Source organism: Bos javanicus, chromosome 2, assembly GCF_032452875.1.
Source record: "Bos javanicus breed banteng chromosome 2, ARS-OSU_banteng_1.0, whole genome shotgun sequence".
In the NCBI taxonomy this organism is placed as follows: Eukaryota; Metazoa; Chordata; class Mammalia; order Artiodactyla; family Bovidae; genus Bos; species Bos javanicus.
This window is the reverse complement of record NC_083869.1, coordinates 86,628,263-86,646,833: the sequence shown is the minus strand read 5'-3', so window position 1 is coordinate 86,646,833 and position 18,571 is coordinate 86,628,263. Positions and strand designations below refer to the sequence as shown.

At 39.3% G+C, this 18,571-nt stretch overlaps 1 protein-coding gene and 1 long non-coding RNA gene across 5 annotated transcripts in view; one reads left to right on the top strand and one right to left on the bottom strand.

Annotated features, from left to right (window-relative positions):
• Window positions 1-8,874, top strand: part of LOC133226879 (uncharacterized) — a 43,379-nt gene extending 34,505 nt beyond the window's left edge. The window contains exon 3 of the long non-coding RNA XR_009729654.1: window positions 8,519-8,874. This is a non-coding gene — a long non-coding RNA (uncharacterized LOC133226879). The remainder of the gene's footprint in view (window positions 1-8,518) is intronic.
• The window catches only part of PLCL1 (phospholipase C like 1 (inactive)), a 366,630-nt gene that overhangs the window by 102,418 nt on the left and 245,641 nt on the right, over window positions 1-18,571 (bottom strand). Inside the window, exon 1 of one of the 4 annotated variants that reach the window (XM_061380884.1) lies at window positions 17,270-17,354. The exons of the other annotated variants lie outside the window; for them this stretch is intronic. Coding sequence (XP_061236868.1) covers window positions 17,270-17,326 — 57 coding nt within the window. The 5' untranslated portion in view covers window positions 17,327-17,354. Of the gene's footprint in view, window positions 1-17,269; window positions 17,355-18,571 lie in introns of those variants that run through there. 4 annotated transcript variants of the gene reach the window in all.

The following is an 18,571-nucleotide window of genomic DNA, read 5'->3' as shown; positions in this document are numbered from 1 at the left end:
AGGGACCGAACTCACATCTCCTGCATTGGCAGGTGGACGGTTTATCAGTGGACCACCAGGGAAGCCATAGCTGTATGCTATGATTATTATTATTAGCTTACTAGGCATTTACTATACTGCAGGCACTGTACTAAGGGCCCTGCCTAAGAGGTAGAAGCAAGATTTGAATCCAGGCATTTGATGCCTGGGGTTCTTTCTCTTTAACAGCTATTCCTGGAGTTCAATTCCATGGGACTACTATCTCCATATAATATATACTTTCTACATAATCATTGAATTTTTGCATTCAAACTGGCTTTTCTTTTTTTCTCATATCATGAGGAAAAAAAAATACTACTTCATGAGAAACTATGGAACAAAGTGAAAGTGAAGTCGTGTCTGACTCTTTGTGACACCACGGACTGTAGCCTACCAGGCTCCTCTGTCCATGGGATTTTTCCAGGCAAGAACACTGGAGTGGGTTGCCTTTCCTCCTTCTGGAGATCTTTCCGACCCAGGGATTGAACCCGGGTCTCATGCATTGTAGGCAGATGCTTTACAATCTGAGCCACCAGAGAAGGCTATGGAAAAAAGTACCCATGTTTAATGAGATGACCATATTTCTTTCTTGGGACTCAACTCAATTTACAATTATCACATTAGTCACGTATGTAAGGAGAGCAGGTAGCAGTGATTTTATCCTCAACTGACATGGGAAACAGCTCTCAGATGATTGGTTTCTCCATTTCAACGTTATTTGCTTCTCTTCAGTATCTAAACTTACAGAATCTTGACAGTAATGATTCAGACAAAGCATGCAGATTAATCAATGCTATCAAACTCATGCATCCAAGTGACCTTTCTCTTCTCACACAGTTAACAGCTTGTTTTAATAGATTCACTTTGTATTCTTGAGTTGAATTCAGATGATGTGTTTTACTAAGATGCGGCTATTCCAGCCAAGTTATTACTTTGCTGACTGCTCACCCCTCCCTACCCTCTTATCGGCCTACTCTCTTCCTTTTGTTTCTGCTGTCTCCTTCTCAGTTTCCATCTGTATTACATGTTTAAACATGGTAGCTTATACTGTACAAGCAAAATACATATACATATATTTATGCATAATGTATGCAAAAACTTATTTTAGTATGCACAAGAAAATTATAAAAAGAGAAAGAAGAGAATACAGCTAAGGGCTACTAAAAACTATAAAGAATGCTGAGCACTGAAGCACTGATGCTTTCAAGTTGTGGTGTTGGAGAAGACTCCTGAGAGTCTCCTTGGAGAGCAAGGAGATCAAACAAGTCAGTCCTAAAGGAAATCAACTCTGAATATTCACTGGAAGGACTGATGCCAAGCTGAAGCTCCAATACTTTGGCCACCTGATGCAAACAGCCAACTCATTGGAAAAGACTTTCATGCTAGGAAAGATTGAAGACAGGAGGAGAAGGGAGTGACAGAATGAGATGGTTGAATAGCACCATTGACTCAATGGACATGAGTTTTAGCAAACTCTAGGAGATGGTGAAGGACAGAGAAACTGGCATGCTGCAGTCCATGGGGTCACAAAGAATTGGACATGACTTAGCAACTGAACAATAACAAAGCTTCCCAGATAACAAATGGGCTTCCCTAGTATCTAAGCCAGTAAAGAATCTGCCTCCAATGCAGGAGATCCTGCTTCGATTCCTGGGTTAGGAAGTTTCCCTGGAGAAGGGATAGGCTACCCACTCCAGCATTCATGGGCTTCCCTGGTACCTCAGATGGTAAAGAATCCACCTGCAATGTGGGAGGTCCGGGTTCTATCCCTGGGTTGGGAAGATCCCCTGCAGGAGGGCATGGCAACCCACTGCTGTATGCTTGCCTGGAGAATCCCCATGGACAGAGGAGCCTCGCAGCCTACAGTCCATGGGGTCACAAAGAGTCAGACATAACTGAGCGACTAAGCATGGCGACTAAGTCGGACAAGACTTAGCAACTGAACAACAAAGCTTCCCAGATAACAAATAGGATTAGAACCCAGGTGTATCTGGTTTCAAATTTGCATTCTTTCTACTACATCCTTGGTTCCCAAAGTATGGTGATTGCCCTTACCTTAGTTGTTCAAAGTAACTAAATTTTTCTGTTGTGAAGACATGAATAGACAGACCATCAAAGGCTTTACTTCTATGCATTTTAAGTGGAAAGGTAACTTCTGATTTCTTTACTTTTAAGGAAACAGAGGTGAGAAAAGCTGACTAATGGTCTTTTTTTAAAGGACTCAAATCCAGTAGGGTATTAGAAGCATGTGAGCTGTCAGCTGTCAGCTGCAAATCACTCCTGCACTTGTACGTGGAGAGGCCACATCTCCTGCTGGTGATGTTACATGTAGCCAGACACCCTTGCCCAGTCCTGCTAAACTTTCACATATTGGGGTTCAGTTCAGTTCAGCCGCTCAGTCGTGTCTGACTATTTGCGACCCTATGAAGCGCAGCACGCCAGGCATCCCTGTCCATCACCAACTCCCGGAGTTCACTCAAACTCACATCTATCGAGTCAGTGACGCCATCCAGCCAACTCATCCTCTGTCGTCCCCTTCTCCTCCTGCCCCCAATCCCTCTCAGTATCAGAGTCTTTTCCAGTGAGTCAACTCTTTGCATGAGGTGGCCAAAGTATTGGAGTTTCAGCTTTAGCATCAGTCCTTCTAATGAACACCCAGGACTGATCTCCTTTAGAATGGACTGGTTGGATCTCCTTGTAGTCCAAGGGACTCTCAAGAGTCTTCTCCAACACCACAGTTCAAAAGCATCAGTTCTTCAGCGCTCAGCTTTCTTCACAGTCCAACTCTCTCATCCATACATGACCACTGGAAAAACCATAGCCTTGACTAGCTGGACCTTTGTTGGCAAAGTAATGTCTCTGCTTTTGAATATGCTATCTAGGTTGGTCATAACTTTCCTTCCAAGGAGTAAGCGTCTTTTAATTTCATGGCTGCAGTCACCATCTGCAGTGATTTTGGAGCCCAAAAAAATAAAGTCTGCCACTGTTTCCACTGTTCCCCCATCTATTTGCCATGAAGTGATGGAACTGGATGCCATGATCTTAGTTTTCTGAATGTTGAGCTTTAAGCCAACATTTTCAATCTCCTCTTTCACTTTCCTCAAGAGGCTTTTTAGTTCCTCTTCACTTTCTGCCACAAGGGTGGTGTCATCTGCATATCTGAGGTTATTGATATTTTTCCCAGCAATCTTGATTCCAGCTTGTGCTCCTTCCAGTCCAGTGTTTCTCATGATGTACTCTGCATATAAGTTAAATAAGCAGGGTGACAATATACAGCCTTGACGTACTCCTTTTCCTATTTGGAACCAGTCCGTTGTTCCATGTCCAGTTCTAACTGTTGCTTCCTGACCTGCATATAGGTTTCTCAAAAGGCAGATCAAGTGGTCTGGTATTCCCATCTCTTTCAGAATTTTCCAGTTTATTGTGATCCACACAGTCAAAGGCTTTGGCATAGTCAGTAAAGCAGAAATAGATGTTTTTCTGGAACTCTCTTGCTTTTTCCATGATCCAGCGGATGTTGGCAATTTGATCTCTAGTTCCTCTACCTTTTCTAAAACCAGCTTGAACATCAGCAAGTTCACAGTTCACGTATTGCTGAAGCCTGGCTTGGAGAATTTTGAGCATTACTTTACTAGCGTGTGAGATGAGTGCCATTGTGCAGTAGTTTGAGCATTCTTTGGCATTGCCTTTCTTTGGGATTGGAATGAAAACTGACCTTTTCCAGTCCTGTGGCCACTGCTGAGTTTTCCATATTTGCTGGCATATTGAGTGCAGCACTTTCACAACGTCATCTTTCAGAATTTGAAACAGCTCAACTGGAATTCCATCACCTCCTCTAGCTTGTTTGTAGTGATGCTTTCTAAGGCCCCTTGACTTCACATTCCAGGATGTCTGGATCTAGGTGAGTGATCACACCATCATGATTATCTTGATCACGAAGATCTTTTTTGTATAGTTCTTCTGTGTATTCTTGCCACCTCTTAATATCTTCTGCTTCTGTTAGGTCCATACCATTTCTGTCCTTTATCAAGCCCATCTTTGCATGAAATGGTCCCTTGGTATCTCTAATTTTCTTGAAGCGATCTCTAGTCTTTCCCATTCTGTAGTTTTCCTCTATTTCTTTGCATTGATCGCTGAGGAAGGCTTTCTTATCTCTTCTTGCTATTCTTTGGAACTCTGAATTCAGATGCTTATATCTTTCCTTTTCTCCTTTGCTTTTCACTTCTCTTCTTTTCACAGCTATGTGTAAGGCCTCCCCAGACAGCCATTTTGCTTGTTTGCATTTCTTTTCCATGGGGATGGTCTTGATCTCTGTCTCATGTACAATGTCACGAACCTCCGTCCATAGTTCATCAGGCACTCTATCAGATCTAGGCCCTTAAATCTATTTCTCACTTCTACTGTATAATCATAAGTGATTTGATTTAGGTCATGCCTGAATGGTCTAGTGGTTTTTCCTATTTTCTTCAATTTAAGTCTGAATTTGGCAATAAGGAGTTCATTATCTGAGCCACAGTCAGCTCTTGGTCTTGTTTTTGCTGACTGTATAGAGCTTCTCCATCTTTGGCTCTAAAGAATATAATCAGTCTGATTTCGGTGTTGACCATCTGGTGATGTCCATGTGTAGAGTCTTCTCTTATGTTGTAGGAAGAGGGTGTTTGCTATGACCAGTGCATTCTCTTGGCAAAACTCTTTAGCCTTTAGCATGGCCCAAACCATTTCTACAGATTATAACAGACCACAGCTCCCCTGACCATACACATTTTTGGAGCTCTTGCAACATGAATACCCTTACACCTCTTTTTATCCTGCCTGAGTTTTATCTATTGCGGAAGGTCTCTGCATGCAAAACATAACCAGTCCCAATTTCCTCCAAAATCACACATAAATAAACTTTGCGACTTACTTTAGATCCTGAGTGTATACATGCTGGGCCAAAAAGGCAGGGATAGTCACTGAAAGACATTTCACTGGCTCCAACCCCGTTCTCCATGTCCTCTCTCAATGTTTCCTCTCTCAAAGCTAAAACTTTCTTCCAACTATGTACCCAGGCCCTTTGGGTCTTTTCTTTCTCTGGTAAGCAAACTACACCTTTCTTCCCAAACACAGTGCCTTGCTTTGGAAAAGAACATATATCTGTCAGAAATGGTTAATCTAAAGACCTTTCCCACCTCATAATACGTAAAACATACAAATAAAAATCAATTTTACTGGTATTATACACAAAATAAACAGCTAGGTTTTCCAGAAAAAAATCTTGATTCTTCATACATTCTTTTTAACAAATGAGATTTGTTAAATACAAACTTCTGGTTTTCTTTTCACACATTCTGTCTTTTCATACATATCAATTCTCAACAGAAAAAAATTTTGTTAGGCTACATTGTCCATTTTCATAGTTAATATATTCAAAGGAGAGACCTTGCTGTGCCCAGAAGGCTTGAGCTGGTCTCAGGTTTGAGCTGGCTAAATTCAGGTAACTGTCAGGGACAGCATTCCAAATCGGAGACCTGCTTATCCAAAAGGGAGAAATGCTGTTCAGATTGTTCAGTAGTAGTAATTAGAAGAACTGAGCTAGAGCTCACAATTAATTGGTGTTGGAGGTTACAGGTGATGAAATGTACATATTAATATACTCAGGATTCTGTTATATTAGTCCTCGAAAATCTTCAAGAAAAAGATTTTTTAAAGTCATGTCCTGCTCTATCATCTGTTTTTGCATGAGTATGTAATTCGTATGATTTTAATCCTGTCTTTAGTTAGCCTGATAGAAGGAATAAAGTTACTAGAATGAAATTGAATGGAATAAAGCAAAATAAAGCAATCACATGTCTCAGTCATTGAATTTGTCAACTGAAAAATATAGTCACAACCTGAAAGTACAGTTATTTTATTTGGTGGGACTCTGAGTTTAGGACTCTGAGCCCAGGAAACAGCATCTCAGTAGCTCTGAGAAAACTGTTCCAAGGAGGCAGAAGGGGAAGTTGGGCTTTATACAAGTTTGCAACAAAGAGAGCAGGCAGTCTGAACATCAAAGATCAGGTATCAAGTTAAGGAATTTAGCGTTCTCTGTACGGGAAGATGCAAGCCTCTGGGCTCACTGAATTTATTCCTTTCATATGCACCTCAGCTATCTGGGCCAATCTTGTTTCCTTGTTCACCTTGCTTCTCGCATGCCCCCAGCTCCTCAGCAGTCACTGTGGCGGGTGGCAGCAGCCACTGGATCACAGTATTGGGAGCCCTCATTCACATTTGGAGGCTAGGAATCACTGATGGTGGTGACATTTCTTTTTTATTAATATGGTAGGAGATATTTTCATGTTACATACTAAAACTAAAGAGAATAGAGAATTTTTTTAAGTGAGCCATACAAAAAAATATATTGGGGTAGTAAAACAACCATTTTTTCAGATTGTTAGGACATCTGGTACAGAAATGTAGACCATCCGCTTATACAGAGTATAATTAAGATATTTAACTTTTAATATTTTAAACTATTTCCTTAAAATAATTTTTTAAATACTTAAAGAGGCCAATTTGGTAACTGAATGTGCTTAAGTTTACAAAATGGTTCATTTTATTTCTGAAGTGCTCCCCTGTGGTTTGACTACAAGATTACATTGCTTAAATGTGTCAGAACTCATATGGTAAAATGAGTGTTTCCTCCTTCACACTAGATAGCTTGAAAAGGAATATACTTAATTCAGGATGCAGTCTCTGCCTAAAGGCATTTTTTAAATTAATAATAAAGCAAAATTTGTTAGTAGAATTACAGGAAAACAATGTCAAACTATGGAAAGGCATAGAAAAGAAAGTAAAATTCAATGAATATCACAAATTATAAAGATATCACTATTAATATTTTAGCAACTATCTTTCTAGACACATATTTATGCAAACATGTAAACAAAAAAAAATCACAAAAATGCCACCCTACTATATATGTGGTTTCATTACCATTTTTCTTTCCACAACATACCATAAAAATCATTCAAAATAAGCAGTTTTTTAAACCACATAATATTTATTTAAATACCTCTTTGACAGGTATTTTGGGGTTTTTTTCCCTTGATTTTTCATGATTATGAATAACACTGCAACAAGCTCAATGCATTTTCAGAACAGCATTTCAGAATTCTTGTCATATGCAAATATACATCCTCAGTGTTAAGAAACTGCACTGCGCTGAGCGCCTTTTTCCTTGGAAATGTCCAAGTCTTTCAAAGCCAGGTCTGGTTAATAAAAGTAGCACTATTCCTGATTATACCGGCTGTGACTGATGGAGGAAATTCCATCGAGTTCCATCCATCATATGCTTCTTGGGAGGCAGCACAATAGAGAGAAACAGGCATAGACTTTGAGCCAGGCAGACCTATTTTTTTTTTTTGTTTGATAAGTAACTTTTATTGCAGTATAGCATATACACAGAAAAGTGCATGAATTCTAAATATACATCTTGATGGATTTTCACAGAATACTCTATGCAGTCAAAACTGTTATTTTCTTCTCCTTTTAAAACTGCTTTTCTATTCACCACGTAATCTTGAAGAAATCATCTGTCTGAGCCTAAATGGGGCATGATGATACCTGCCTTAAAGATACTAAATGCATACAAATGTACACTAGGCAATATGTATACAAAGCTTCTAGTACTCAGTAAATAAATGACAGTTTCCTCCCTATCTCTCCCCAAGCTAGGAAGCATGTTTCAGCCATATTCCCAACCAGCTCATTCTCTCCTTTAACCTAAAGCCATCAAAAGCCTGGAACACCTTGCTCTCCTGACTGCTTGAATTACAAGTCTCTCCATTGCAAAATGAGTTCTTAATAATGTTCGTGAGGAATACAATCACATCAAGGATCCTAATTTAGCACCACAAGGTATTAACCAGTAGGAGATAAAGAAGCTCATCTCCATTAAGAAAAGTAGTTGTTAGAATGACTCTCAAGTTTAATTCTGCTACTTGCTAAGTATTATTAAAAATATAATGAAAAGCAAAGCACCCTGGGTTTCACCAAGGCACCCACACAAGCCAGGTGCAGCCTTACTCAGTAGATCTGAGTGTGTCATATTCTCAAGCACAAAATGTTGTTTTATTCAAAAAGTCAAAATTAAGGATAGTGGGTAGCAATGAATGAAACTGAGCTTATTTTTTGCTGTTGCTGCTAAAGCAGTACAAGGTTGAATGCAGTGTACTCAAGTCCAGATGAGAGCAACACCCAACAATTACACCATTCTGTCTTATCTGTGAGGCTTCAACCATCACTCAGGGTCTACTCTGCGATGACAACATTTAGTAATGCAGAAAGCAGACTGCCAAATGCTCATAGTCACAAAAGCAGACAGACAGCATAAAAGCTTTTAAAAACATTAACAGCTACTAAGGTTTGAATCTTACTATGTGCCAGGCTCTCTGTCATGTAAGTTCTTTGCACACTATCACTTTATTTTTCCCTCACAGCAGGTCTTTGCAGAGGTTTCCTTATCTCTCTTTTGCAGGTGGAAAAATGGAGGCTTAGACAGATGAAGTTACCTGTCCAAGATCACACAGCAGAGATGACAGGAGATCAAGCCAAGGCCAAGCAGAGACTATTGAGCATTTAAGCCTGGGTCTGTTGGACTCCAAAGTTTTTGTCTCTAAAAGCCAGATGGCCAAAAAAGTTGCCTCTGTCCACCTTGATTTTTCATACAAAGTGTTACACTCTGCCTGATGTCTACAGCAATTAAAAAAAAAATGAATCCATCCCTTTGAGGGTGGGAAAAACACTTCGATTTTGTAAGGATAGGAAAAACTGCCTTAACCCAAAGACTTCTCTGATGAAAAGTTTTGTTGTAGAATTTTTCTAGTTATTTTGTTTTTAATTAGTAATGAGATAAGCAACATGAAGACAGGAAAATGTTATTGAAGTGGTATTGTCTGTAATAGTTTTCTCCATTTCTGTGAACACTTCTAATTTTAAAATTTCAGCAGAGACATCTTAGTGTAACTACCACTCCATCCAGAGCCAAGAAGTGGTGGAAATTTCATATGGAAATTTTAATAGTCCCTTTCTCTCCAAAGCCAATTATTTTTCTTTCCTACTTGGAATTAGCGCATCCCATTTGACTTCCAGCCATGAGCTTGGAGGTTGGTTGGAAAGCTGTAATGAGCAGAGGCTGACAGCATGTCAGGTTCCATTGTGTTTGTGTGACTGCTGATCACAGTAATGAAACAAGTATTAGCTTCATCCTTATCACTATAAATAAATGTGATCTTATGACAACACTGGAGCTTTCATCATTTATTAAAATGGAAAGGAAGAAATGTAAAAGTGGCTATACAACTCTTATCAAGAAATCTGCTTGCTCCCTGAGGTCGGCAGTTGACTAAATTTTATATTATTTATGTTGTGAATAAAAAACTTGGAAAACCATGCTCCATCTTACTATATTTTAGAGGACATATCATAAATAGTTTTCTCCAGCCAAATCTAATTCACTCAGAATTGGAAAAGACCATAGAAAACAAAAGATTAGTTTGGGAAATTACAGAATATTGATGCATTTAACATTCAATTCAATGGAATCAATTATTTAATTAATTGGAGGTTATCTGGAAGTTACATATAATATGACATTCCAAGGACATCTGGAATCTCTCTCTTCCTCTCTCTCTCTCTCTCTCTCTCTCTCACACACACACACACACACACACACACACAGAGGCTTCAACCAGTAGTTCTTGAGGTTCATGAATGTTATGAGTTTAAGAGTTTAAATTCACTGGTTTGTGCATTTTTCAGTCCCTAGTTCCTATAAAACAGGAAACATTATAGTTGCAGAAGGCAGGTCAGAGCACTAACTGTTTCTTCCCAGAACCTTCGACCTACACAACGTGACTGAAAAGTAGCTGGGAAGACAGTTCGGGAAGGACTTCCTGTTTGTCTTCATTTATTAGACTCTTCTCTTTTCCAACACACACAAATAAAACACATCATGAATGCCACATAATGTGCTGACTCTGATTTGCCAGGATGATTTTATGTTTGTTTTCCATCTGAGGTCATTTCTTACTATATCTAGACGTTGTTGCTGAAGACACGAGCTTGTTTCTGTCCCTCAGAGACCATTTTCCATAGTGTCCCAACACAGTGAGGAAGTGGATTCCAGCCTGCTGTAGCAATGCTGACCATCCCCACCGTGAACTATCTTAACCCATGAGGAAATTAAAACTTCAAGTGTCTGTTGTTTTTTGTTTATTAAGTCTGGATGTAAAAGCTGGTCCCAAAAATGCCTCTTAATTCCTGCAGGCCATTTGGAAGTCAATTTTTATCTCCTCCCACAGCACTCTTCTCACAAATGCTACACAAGCAAAACGAACAGCCTGCTTATCTCAGTCCCTTTGGTGAGGAGCTGCAGCCCAACTGGCAAAGAATGGGTTCTGAGCAGCCACCCTCCTGTTCTACTCCCCAGAAAGGTTAGAGCGACAGGGCTGGAGTCAATGAAGTTGGAGAGATGGGTCCAGGGTGCTCAAGGCACCAGAGTTCTTTCCCTTCTGAGCCATTCACTGCTCTCCTCTCTTCCCTCTGAACTTCTTCCCTTTCCCTTTCTCCCTCATATTCCTATGAGTGAAATTATGAAGTTGCTTCTTTGACATGCTCTACACCAAACCTATAGCTTTTTCCCAAAAGCCAGCTCCTCTTTCAAGGCCTATCTCAATCAGTAGCAGTTACCACTAGTTGAACTGCCTGATTTCTCCTGACCATTGTTCTTCAACTTAGTTGAAGTTGATTGTTGTTCACAGTTAGATTGTTGAAATGGATTGAATCAATAAAAGTCCACTGAGGGGAAAAATAGGAAAGACTTCAAGTGTCCAAAAGAGAGGGAATTTAACACGGGACTTCATATATACAAGTGCTGGAAGAGCTGAGAAACCAAGGGCGAACAATGAGGCAACACAGAGATTAGCACAGTAGGCAGTTATTCCACTCCCAGAAAAGGAGGAAGTGGTGTTACCAGAACCCAAGGGCCAGAGTCACAGAAGAGCTAGAACCATAGAGGGCTCATCTTACAGAAGCTGGAGCCACAAAGCAAACAACATAGCTGTAGACTCTCCTAACAGTGCCTCCCACTGGCCAGAATGGGAGCTGTCAAATCAGCCAGCAGGGGTTGAATCCTCAGCCATGCAGAGAAGGGGAGTGGGAGACAAAGAGCAGATCTGATAGCAAAAAGGCCAAGAACCAACTCATAAGTTAAATAAACTCTATTTAGTTCCCACAATTAATAACTGATACCCTCACATCTTGGGAAATAGATGGGGAAACAGTGGAAACAGTGGCAGACTTTATTTTGGGGGGCTCCAAAATCACTGCAGATGGTGATTGCAGCCATGAAATTAAAAGACACTTACTCCTTGGAAGGAAAGTTATGACCAACCTAGATAGCATATTCAAAAGCAGAGACATTACTTTGCCAACAAAGGTCCATCTAGTCAAGGTTATGGTTTTTCCAGTGGTCATGTATGGATGTGAGAGTTGGACTGTGAAGAAAGCTGAGCACTGAAGAATTGATGCTTTTGAACTGTGGTGTTGGAGAAGACTCTTGAGAGTCCCTTGGATTGCAAGGAGATCCAACCAGTCCATTCTAAAGGAGATCAGTCCTGGGTGTTCTTTGCAAGGACTGATGCTAAAGCTGAAACTCCACTACTTTGGCCACCTCATGCGAAGAGTTGACTCATTGGAAAAGACTCTGATGCTGGGAGGGATTAGGGGCAGGAGGAGAAGGGGACAACAGAGGATGAGAAGGCTGGATGGCATCACCTACTGGATGGACATGAGTTTGAGTGAACTCTGGGAGTTGGTGATGGACAGGGTGGTCTGGCATGCTGCAATTCATCGGGTTGCAAAAAGTCGGACATGAATGAGCAACTGAACTGAACTGAACCCTCATTCTGGTGGTGGTTTAGTCACTAAGGCATGTCCAACTCTTGTAACCCCTTAGACTGTAGCCTGCTGGGCTCCTCTGTCCTTGGGACTTCCCAGGCAACAATACTGGAGTGGGTTGCCATTTCCTTCTCCAGGGAATCTTCCCAACCCAGGGATCAAACTCACGTCTCCTGTATTGGAGGTAGATTCCTTACAACCTGAGCCACCAGGGAAGCCATCCTCACTCTATATTCTAGAGAATTTAGTCTCAAGAGGGTAAGTAACACACTGGGAGTCAAATGGGGCAATCAAGATTTGAACCTCAATCTCCCCAACTCTAAAATCCTTTTCCTTTCCCCCCTCTCTTGACTGCTTTCTCTTGCCAGTAACTCTTCAGCTATAATATTTACACCATAATGGGATATAGTCTTAAAGTGTAAACAAGCATGTGAAGTTTTGAACAGAAAATTCATTATTTATGATTTTTCCTAATTAAATAAGAAAGTAGTAACATCTAAACCATAGACTCATAAACACTTAAAATATAAAACTATAAAATGTTAACATTAGCAAGAGCTGGGTAAAGGGTATACAGGCTCTATCTATACTATCTTTACAATTTTTCTATAAAAATTATTGCAAAATAAAAAGTTTATTTGTTAAGACCCACTGAATGTTTAATATCTCCATTGATATGGAAGATCCATTTGTTTGTTCCTCTTGTTATCCATTTTTCAATTTCCTTTCCAATGACTTTGTTCATTGTTCATAACTTTCTTGTCATCCCTAATCCCTCAATTGACTTCATTTTATGTTCAAGCCAGGAAACTTTGCAATTTGAATTTGGAAGAGACAGATCTCACTTAGTTTAGTTCCCACTCTCTATGGTTGTATCATATTAAAATGTTTCCCTTTCAAATAATTATACCACATAGCACTTTCAAATATAACTACTTGAAGAAAACCAATTTTAGAAAATCAAAAATAGCCCACAAAGGTGTTGGCACACCTTTGTAACAATTGCTTAATCTAGGATCATGAAGCCTCTAAAGAGAGTTTCCAGATGTTCTTTAGCATATGAGAGAAAATCAAGGAAGAATTAGAAAAGGAGAGGCGAGGAGAGCAAAATGATATTAAGAAGACAAAGACTTTGGAAGGAGGAAGGCTAGAAAAGAATTTTTAATGCCAGTTCATTTCATATAAGCCAAACTGCCAAATGAATAATACCTGGTAGATGTTAAGTCTTAAATACCACCATCTAAGTCAAAGGAATATTATGAGGCCTATATTTTAAAATATTCTCATGGCACACACCAGACAAAACAATCTTTTAACACTCTGCTTTAAACTAAGAGAGTTCTATCAACTATTTTCTTCTTGTCTTTTTATTACTCCTAAGGTTCCCAAAATAGTACCTTTGCTTAGATATTCATTTTATACACTTAAACAGAAGATAACTCTTTTTTCTTTTCTCCGCACTCCCTGCTCCCTACAACCCAGCACCTCCCAGAGATGCTAGAGACATAAAGGATCTTTAAGCATCCACATATTAGTCATGTTACTGGCTAATGAAAAGAGTTATTTTTCCTTTTCTGGTAAAGTCTGTTTTTCCACAAGTCTTTAATTTCTTCCAAATCTCACCTACCATTGTCTACATATGATAATAACCATGAAAAAAAAAAAGAGGAGAAAAACACACGCCTTGGCAGACAGAAGGCCTGAATATTAAGCTGAAGCCATTTACATGGCCTGATGAGGCAAGTGTGAACCAGAAGCCTTTCCGCATCGGACTGAACATGACAGGAGGCAATTCTCAAATCACAAACCTCACCTCCTCACCCCTCCCTAAATGGCCCAGCCTGTGAGGCCCGCACCCACCCAGGTGCTGGGGTATTCATCCTTGTCAAAGATAGTCTTACAGTTTTCTTACAAGCTCTTCCAGGACACAGTGACACTGGGTGATAGATGTGCCCAGCAACTCTTCATATTTACTAGTTTTCAGTTACAAAAAGACAGGCTTTCTTGGCATCCTCTTACTCTCTTCTCTGCAGAATCTTTTAGGCTCCCAATCCATCATTACTGGCACAGCCTCACCCACTTTCATTGTTCAATAGAAGGTGCCATCTATTAATATTGTTGACGTCTGGGATGGTGTGACCACCACACAGTAGTAAACTGGAGGTGCCAAGTTTCACTCAAAAAGCGTGAAAGATGCTGTGATTTACAGCCATCCTAATGAGTTGGAGATTTCTGGACCCGTGAGCACCTGCTGCTTCCACAGCGTCTGCCAAGTCTACTGCCACATCCTGGGCTATTGGACAGCACTCCCTTCCCCCTTAGGAGAATTTATGGTTAAACTACACTGGAAGCCTTCCTGTGTGCCATCCACTTTTCTTAAAAAGACAACACTCTTCGGGAAAGTCCATTTGGGGAAACAAGAGAAAGAGTCCTATCTTTGCTTTTTCTCTTTTGCTCTATGACTGCTCTCAACAGATTCCCAACTAGCCTTACAGTGAAGTAAAATCAGGAGGTAATTTTATATCCTATCTTCTTCTACAAAAAGTTTAGAGGAAAGAGCCAGAAAGCGACAGGTGCTGTTTGTTTAGAGAGAAGATTTATGCTGTTGTATTTTAGGCACTTGATGTTCCTTCCCTCCAAGAATGTGATTTGTCACCAGTCACAACTAGGAGCAAACGAAACAATCCTGAAGACTCCCAAACCATGCAGATCTGCTCATACCACCTCAGGTAAAGAAATGGAATCACAGAAGCCAAGCTGACCAGAAGGCTGCCTTAGTTCCTTTCTGTTCTGCCACCCACCCACCTGCTCCCTTTCCCCATGCTTCTCGCTGCTCAGCTAATGTACCAACTGCACACATAAGTAAGCCATTCACTCCATCCAGGCTCTTCTTCCACATGAACCACGCTTATTCAAGTCCCAGAGTTGCCCTCTTATTTCGCCATCAAACCAAATGCATACTCTTCTCAGAAACTGAGACAAAATATAATGTTCTCCACAAAGTTTTTCCCAGTTAATCCAGGTCACCACTTTTGATTCCTATGGCATTGGTAGATGGTACAGTGTGACAAAATGCTTCTACTCTACAAGGTTCTTAATCTACTAATATGCTCATGAAAAACTTATGTAAAGTGAACGGGTACTTCACTCTCTGATTTCCACCTCCCTGCTCTGTAACAGACCTTTTGATATAGAATAGAAAGATCCCCACTGTTTAAAGCTGGAACCCATTTTATTATAATGCAAGAAAGTTAAGGTACAAAACTAAATGCAAATGTCACAAATTACAGATACAACATCTTGTGTTGCTCATGCTTGCATGTAACTTTATAATTGCTTCTGGTGTTCCTTCCAAGTTCACCCTTTTCCCCATGTATGGTTATTTTTCTTAACTCCATTTAGTCCTTGAAGATAGAAATTCACTAGGTTTTGAGCCCAAGTCTCCTTATCTGTGTTATTCAAATTAGGCTCCTAGGAGCAGTTGTGGGGGCATCCCTATATATCAATCACAAAATATCCTAACTGCCCTTTCCAAGCTCAGAGTCAAGAAAACCTAGTTAATCACACTCTCTGACTCTACAACTTCTGGAAAAGTCCCAGACTCATTTAGAACTCGGGCTAACCTGTATCTAATCATATAACTATGTGCAAAAGGCTGTTGCTCCCATTTCTAAGCCATAAAGTCAAAAAAGTTTCTAGTATATTAGTGTGCTCACATTGTACTTTTGAGAACTCTGGCTCTGACCAGATTGAAATAATTTTCAATTCACATACATTTATGATACAGAATATAGAAGGGTTGGTTTTTGTTTTGGGGTTTTTTTTTTTTTTTTTTGCTACTATCACACTTGGTTATAAAGTGTTTTATTTTTCTCTGGTTATTTCATTTATATATATTTTGTCTGCAGAATTCTCCAAGGAAATGAACAGGCTTTTCACTTCTTTTCTGTCTTTCTTAGCATCTTGGTAATCTGATTCTAAAGAAATTGTATGCTGTCAGGTTTAAAGAATGCCAGAAGGGAAGGTCTTAGTTTGACTTAAACTTGGAGTTGACAAACTTTTTCAGAAAAAAGCTAGTCAGTATTTTAAGCTTTTGGTACATATAACTTCTGTTGAAACTATTTAACTCTGCCATTGTAGTATGAAAGCAACCATAAATAATACATAAATAAATGAATGTGGCTGTGTCCCAATAAAACTTTATAAAAACAGGGTAGATCACACTAGGTCTGCAAGCCACAGTTTGTCAACCTCAAACCGAAACTTGTGAAAACATCGCTAAAGACAAATGATATATACTAGCACTCCACCAGTAAACACTGTAATTCAAACTCAACTCCACAAGAAGTTTCTAATTAAACTGAAATTAAGAGTAGTAACATATACATATATACCTCAGGGAAGCTCTCTATCAAATTAAGTGGTACATTTGTGCCCTGATACATTGGTGCTCACTTCCTTACATCCCACTTCATCCCTGAGTATTTTATTCCAGAAATAATTGTAACTAAACTCAATTAGGCAGTTATGTACTATTACTGACAATGTTTAATCTGTTTTTATGTTTCACTTGAGTCCAAATAAATCAATTCCTAAGCAAATGTCTATGTATTAAAAATTAAATTTGCATCTTTGGCAGACTCATTGGTTTCTGACTAGAATTCATCACTCCAGAATGCACAGCCATGACTACATTCCCCTTTCTCTCCCCTCCTAGTTACTTCTCAAGTGCTTATATTAAATACAAGTCAATGCAAAATGATATTCCTTTTCATCCTCAATTTCAAAATGGAAATTCTATAAGGCAAAATGAACTGACAGACAAAATATTTCCAGAGTTAAAACAACAGTGAAAATATCCTATGTAATACTAATTAAAACAAAATACCCCAAATTTCCACCTAAAATAATACAGTATGTTTCATATTCTCTACTGCCTAGTATTCCTAGCCCTCAAAAAACTGGAATACTACATAAGACTCAGTAAAATCTAGTAAATTAAACCAAATCTGACTTGAATAGTCAGTTGATTCACTTTAACAGACCTTTGATTTGCACTAGAAAACATATTGCAAAAAAAACAGACACAAAGGAAAATAATCTGACAACATGAAAGAACTCATTACCCAAAATTAATTCCTATATTTTGGGCTGTAAGTAAACAGGGTAGAAAGTATACAGGGTAGAAAGTAAAGAGGCTGTAAGTATAACCAGGGTAGAAAACTAAATCTTATCTATACATAGAGTTAATCCTAAAAGGAACTTAGTATAAATCATAATGGAGTTAAATCAGCATCCAAAGGTTGGGGGCAACGGGGACTATACTCACTGCAATCACTTTTTTCCGAGTAGACAGTAGGGGTTGCGAGCTAGTCAGCCTTTCCATGTAACACAGAAATTCAGCTTTCTGCCACCTCTTATGTTGCGTACTCTTTCTTCTAACACCCTTTCTTGCTGATTTTAGAGTTTTCAGAAAATGAAACTACATATTAGAAGTGAACTGACCGACTGATGTAGGAAACAAAGATATGTTTAACATGATTTCAGTTTCAAAAACCCTTCACCTACCAAAAAATAAGCAAACTGTGGTATTCTCCAGGAAGCTGGAGCAATTTTTATTTTTTCTCTATTTTTCAAATTTTCTGCCATGATAATGCTTCACTTCCACAAATCAGAAGAAAATAAGAGTCTAAGGACCTACTAAGGTCCTCATGAGTTGCATCTATCATTTCTATTCCTTACTGTGTATATATAGTTTTTACATACAATTTTTATATAATAAAACTGGTGCTCTAATACATATCTAGATGAAGAAATGGCAACCCACTCCATCTTGCCTGGAGAATCCCATGGACAGAGAAGCCTAGCAGGCTGCAGTCCGAGGGGTTGCAAAGAGTCAGACATGACTGAACAACTGAACACGCATGCATAACACATACATGAAAATCAGTCCCAATATACAGAAATGATCCCTTAATAAATTAATATAAACTTGAATTTCACAGGATTTCTCCTGAGCTGAAAGCAAAGGTCCTTATATAGTTCAGTTACAGTGTGGAGGTAACACCAGGAACTCATGCCATATGCCATCTGCTAATTCCTTAGTGTGCTTTTTAAGAACCTTATTAAAAATTGTGCTTCATAGAGATTAGTAGAAGACACACTGGAAAGGATGGCAGGTTTCAGCCACACTGTCAGAAACCCCAGGCTGAGTCCACCAAGGGTATAGTTGAATACATGGAAAGGTAAAATACTGCTGGAATTGGCATGTCAATGCTTCTTATTTCATATTTAAGATGTCTAACCTAAGTGACATAAAGCTTATTAGATTTGTGCCTAACTTATACTCAGCCTAAATTGTATTTCTAAGTAAATAATACACCAGTACATTTTGAAACACGTAATTTCATCCAAGTGACTTTTTTTCTTTGGGAAAAAAAAAAAAATTAAACTTCTATTCCTAACAAGCTACTGTGTCCAAGTACTAAAGGCAATATTTACCCCTAGCCACCTGGCAGTCCCGCTTGGCATTCGAGATCCACATTTATTCTCCTCAGGTCCTTTCTTGGCCACTTCCCCCCATCACACCCTCCACATCTGTTCTTTGACCTCTGGAAGGTCTTCCCTCTTC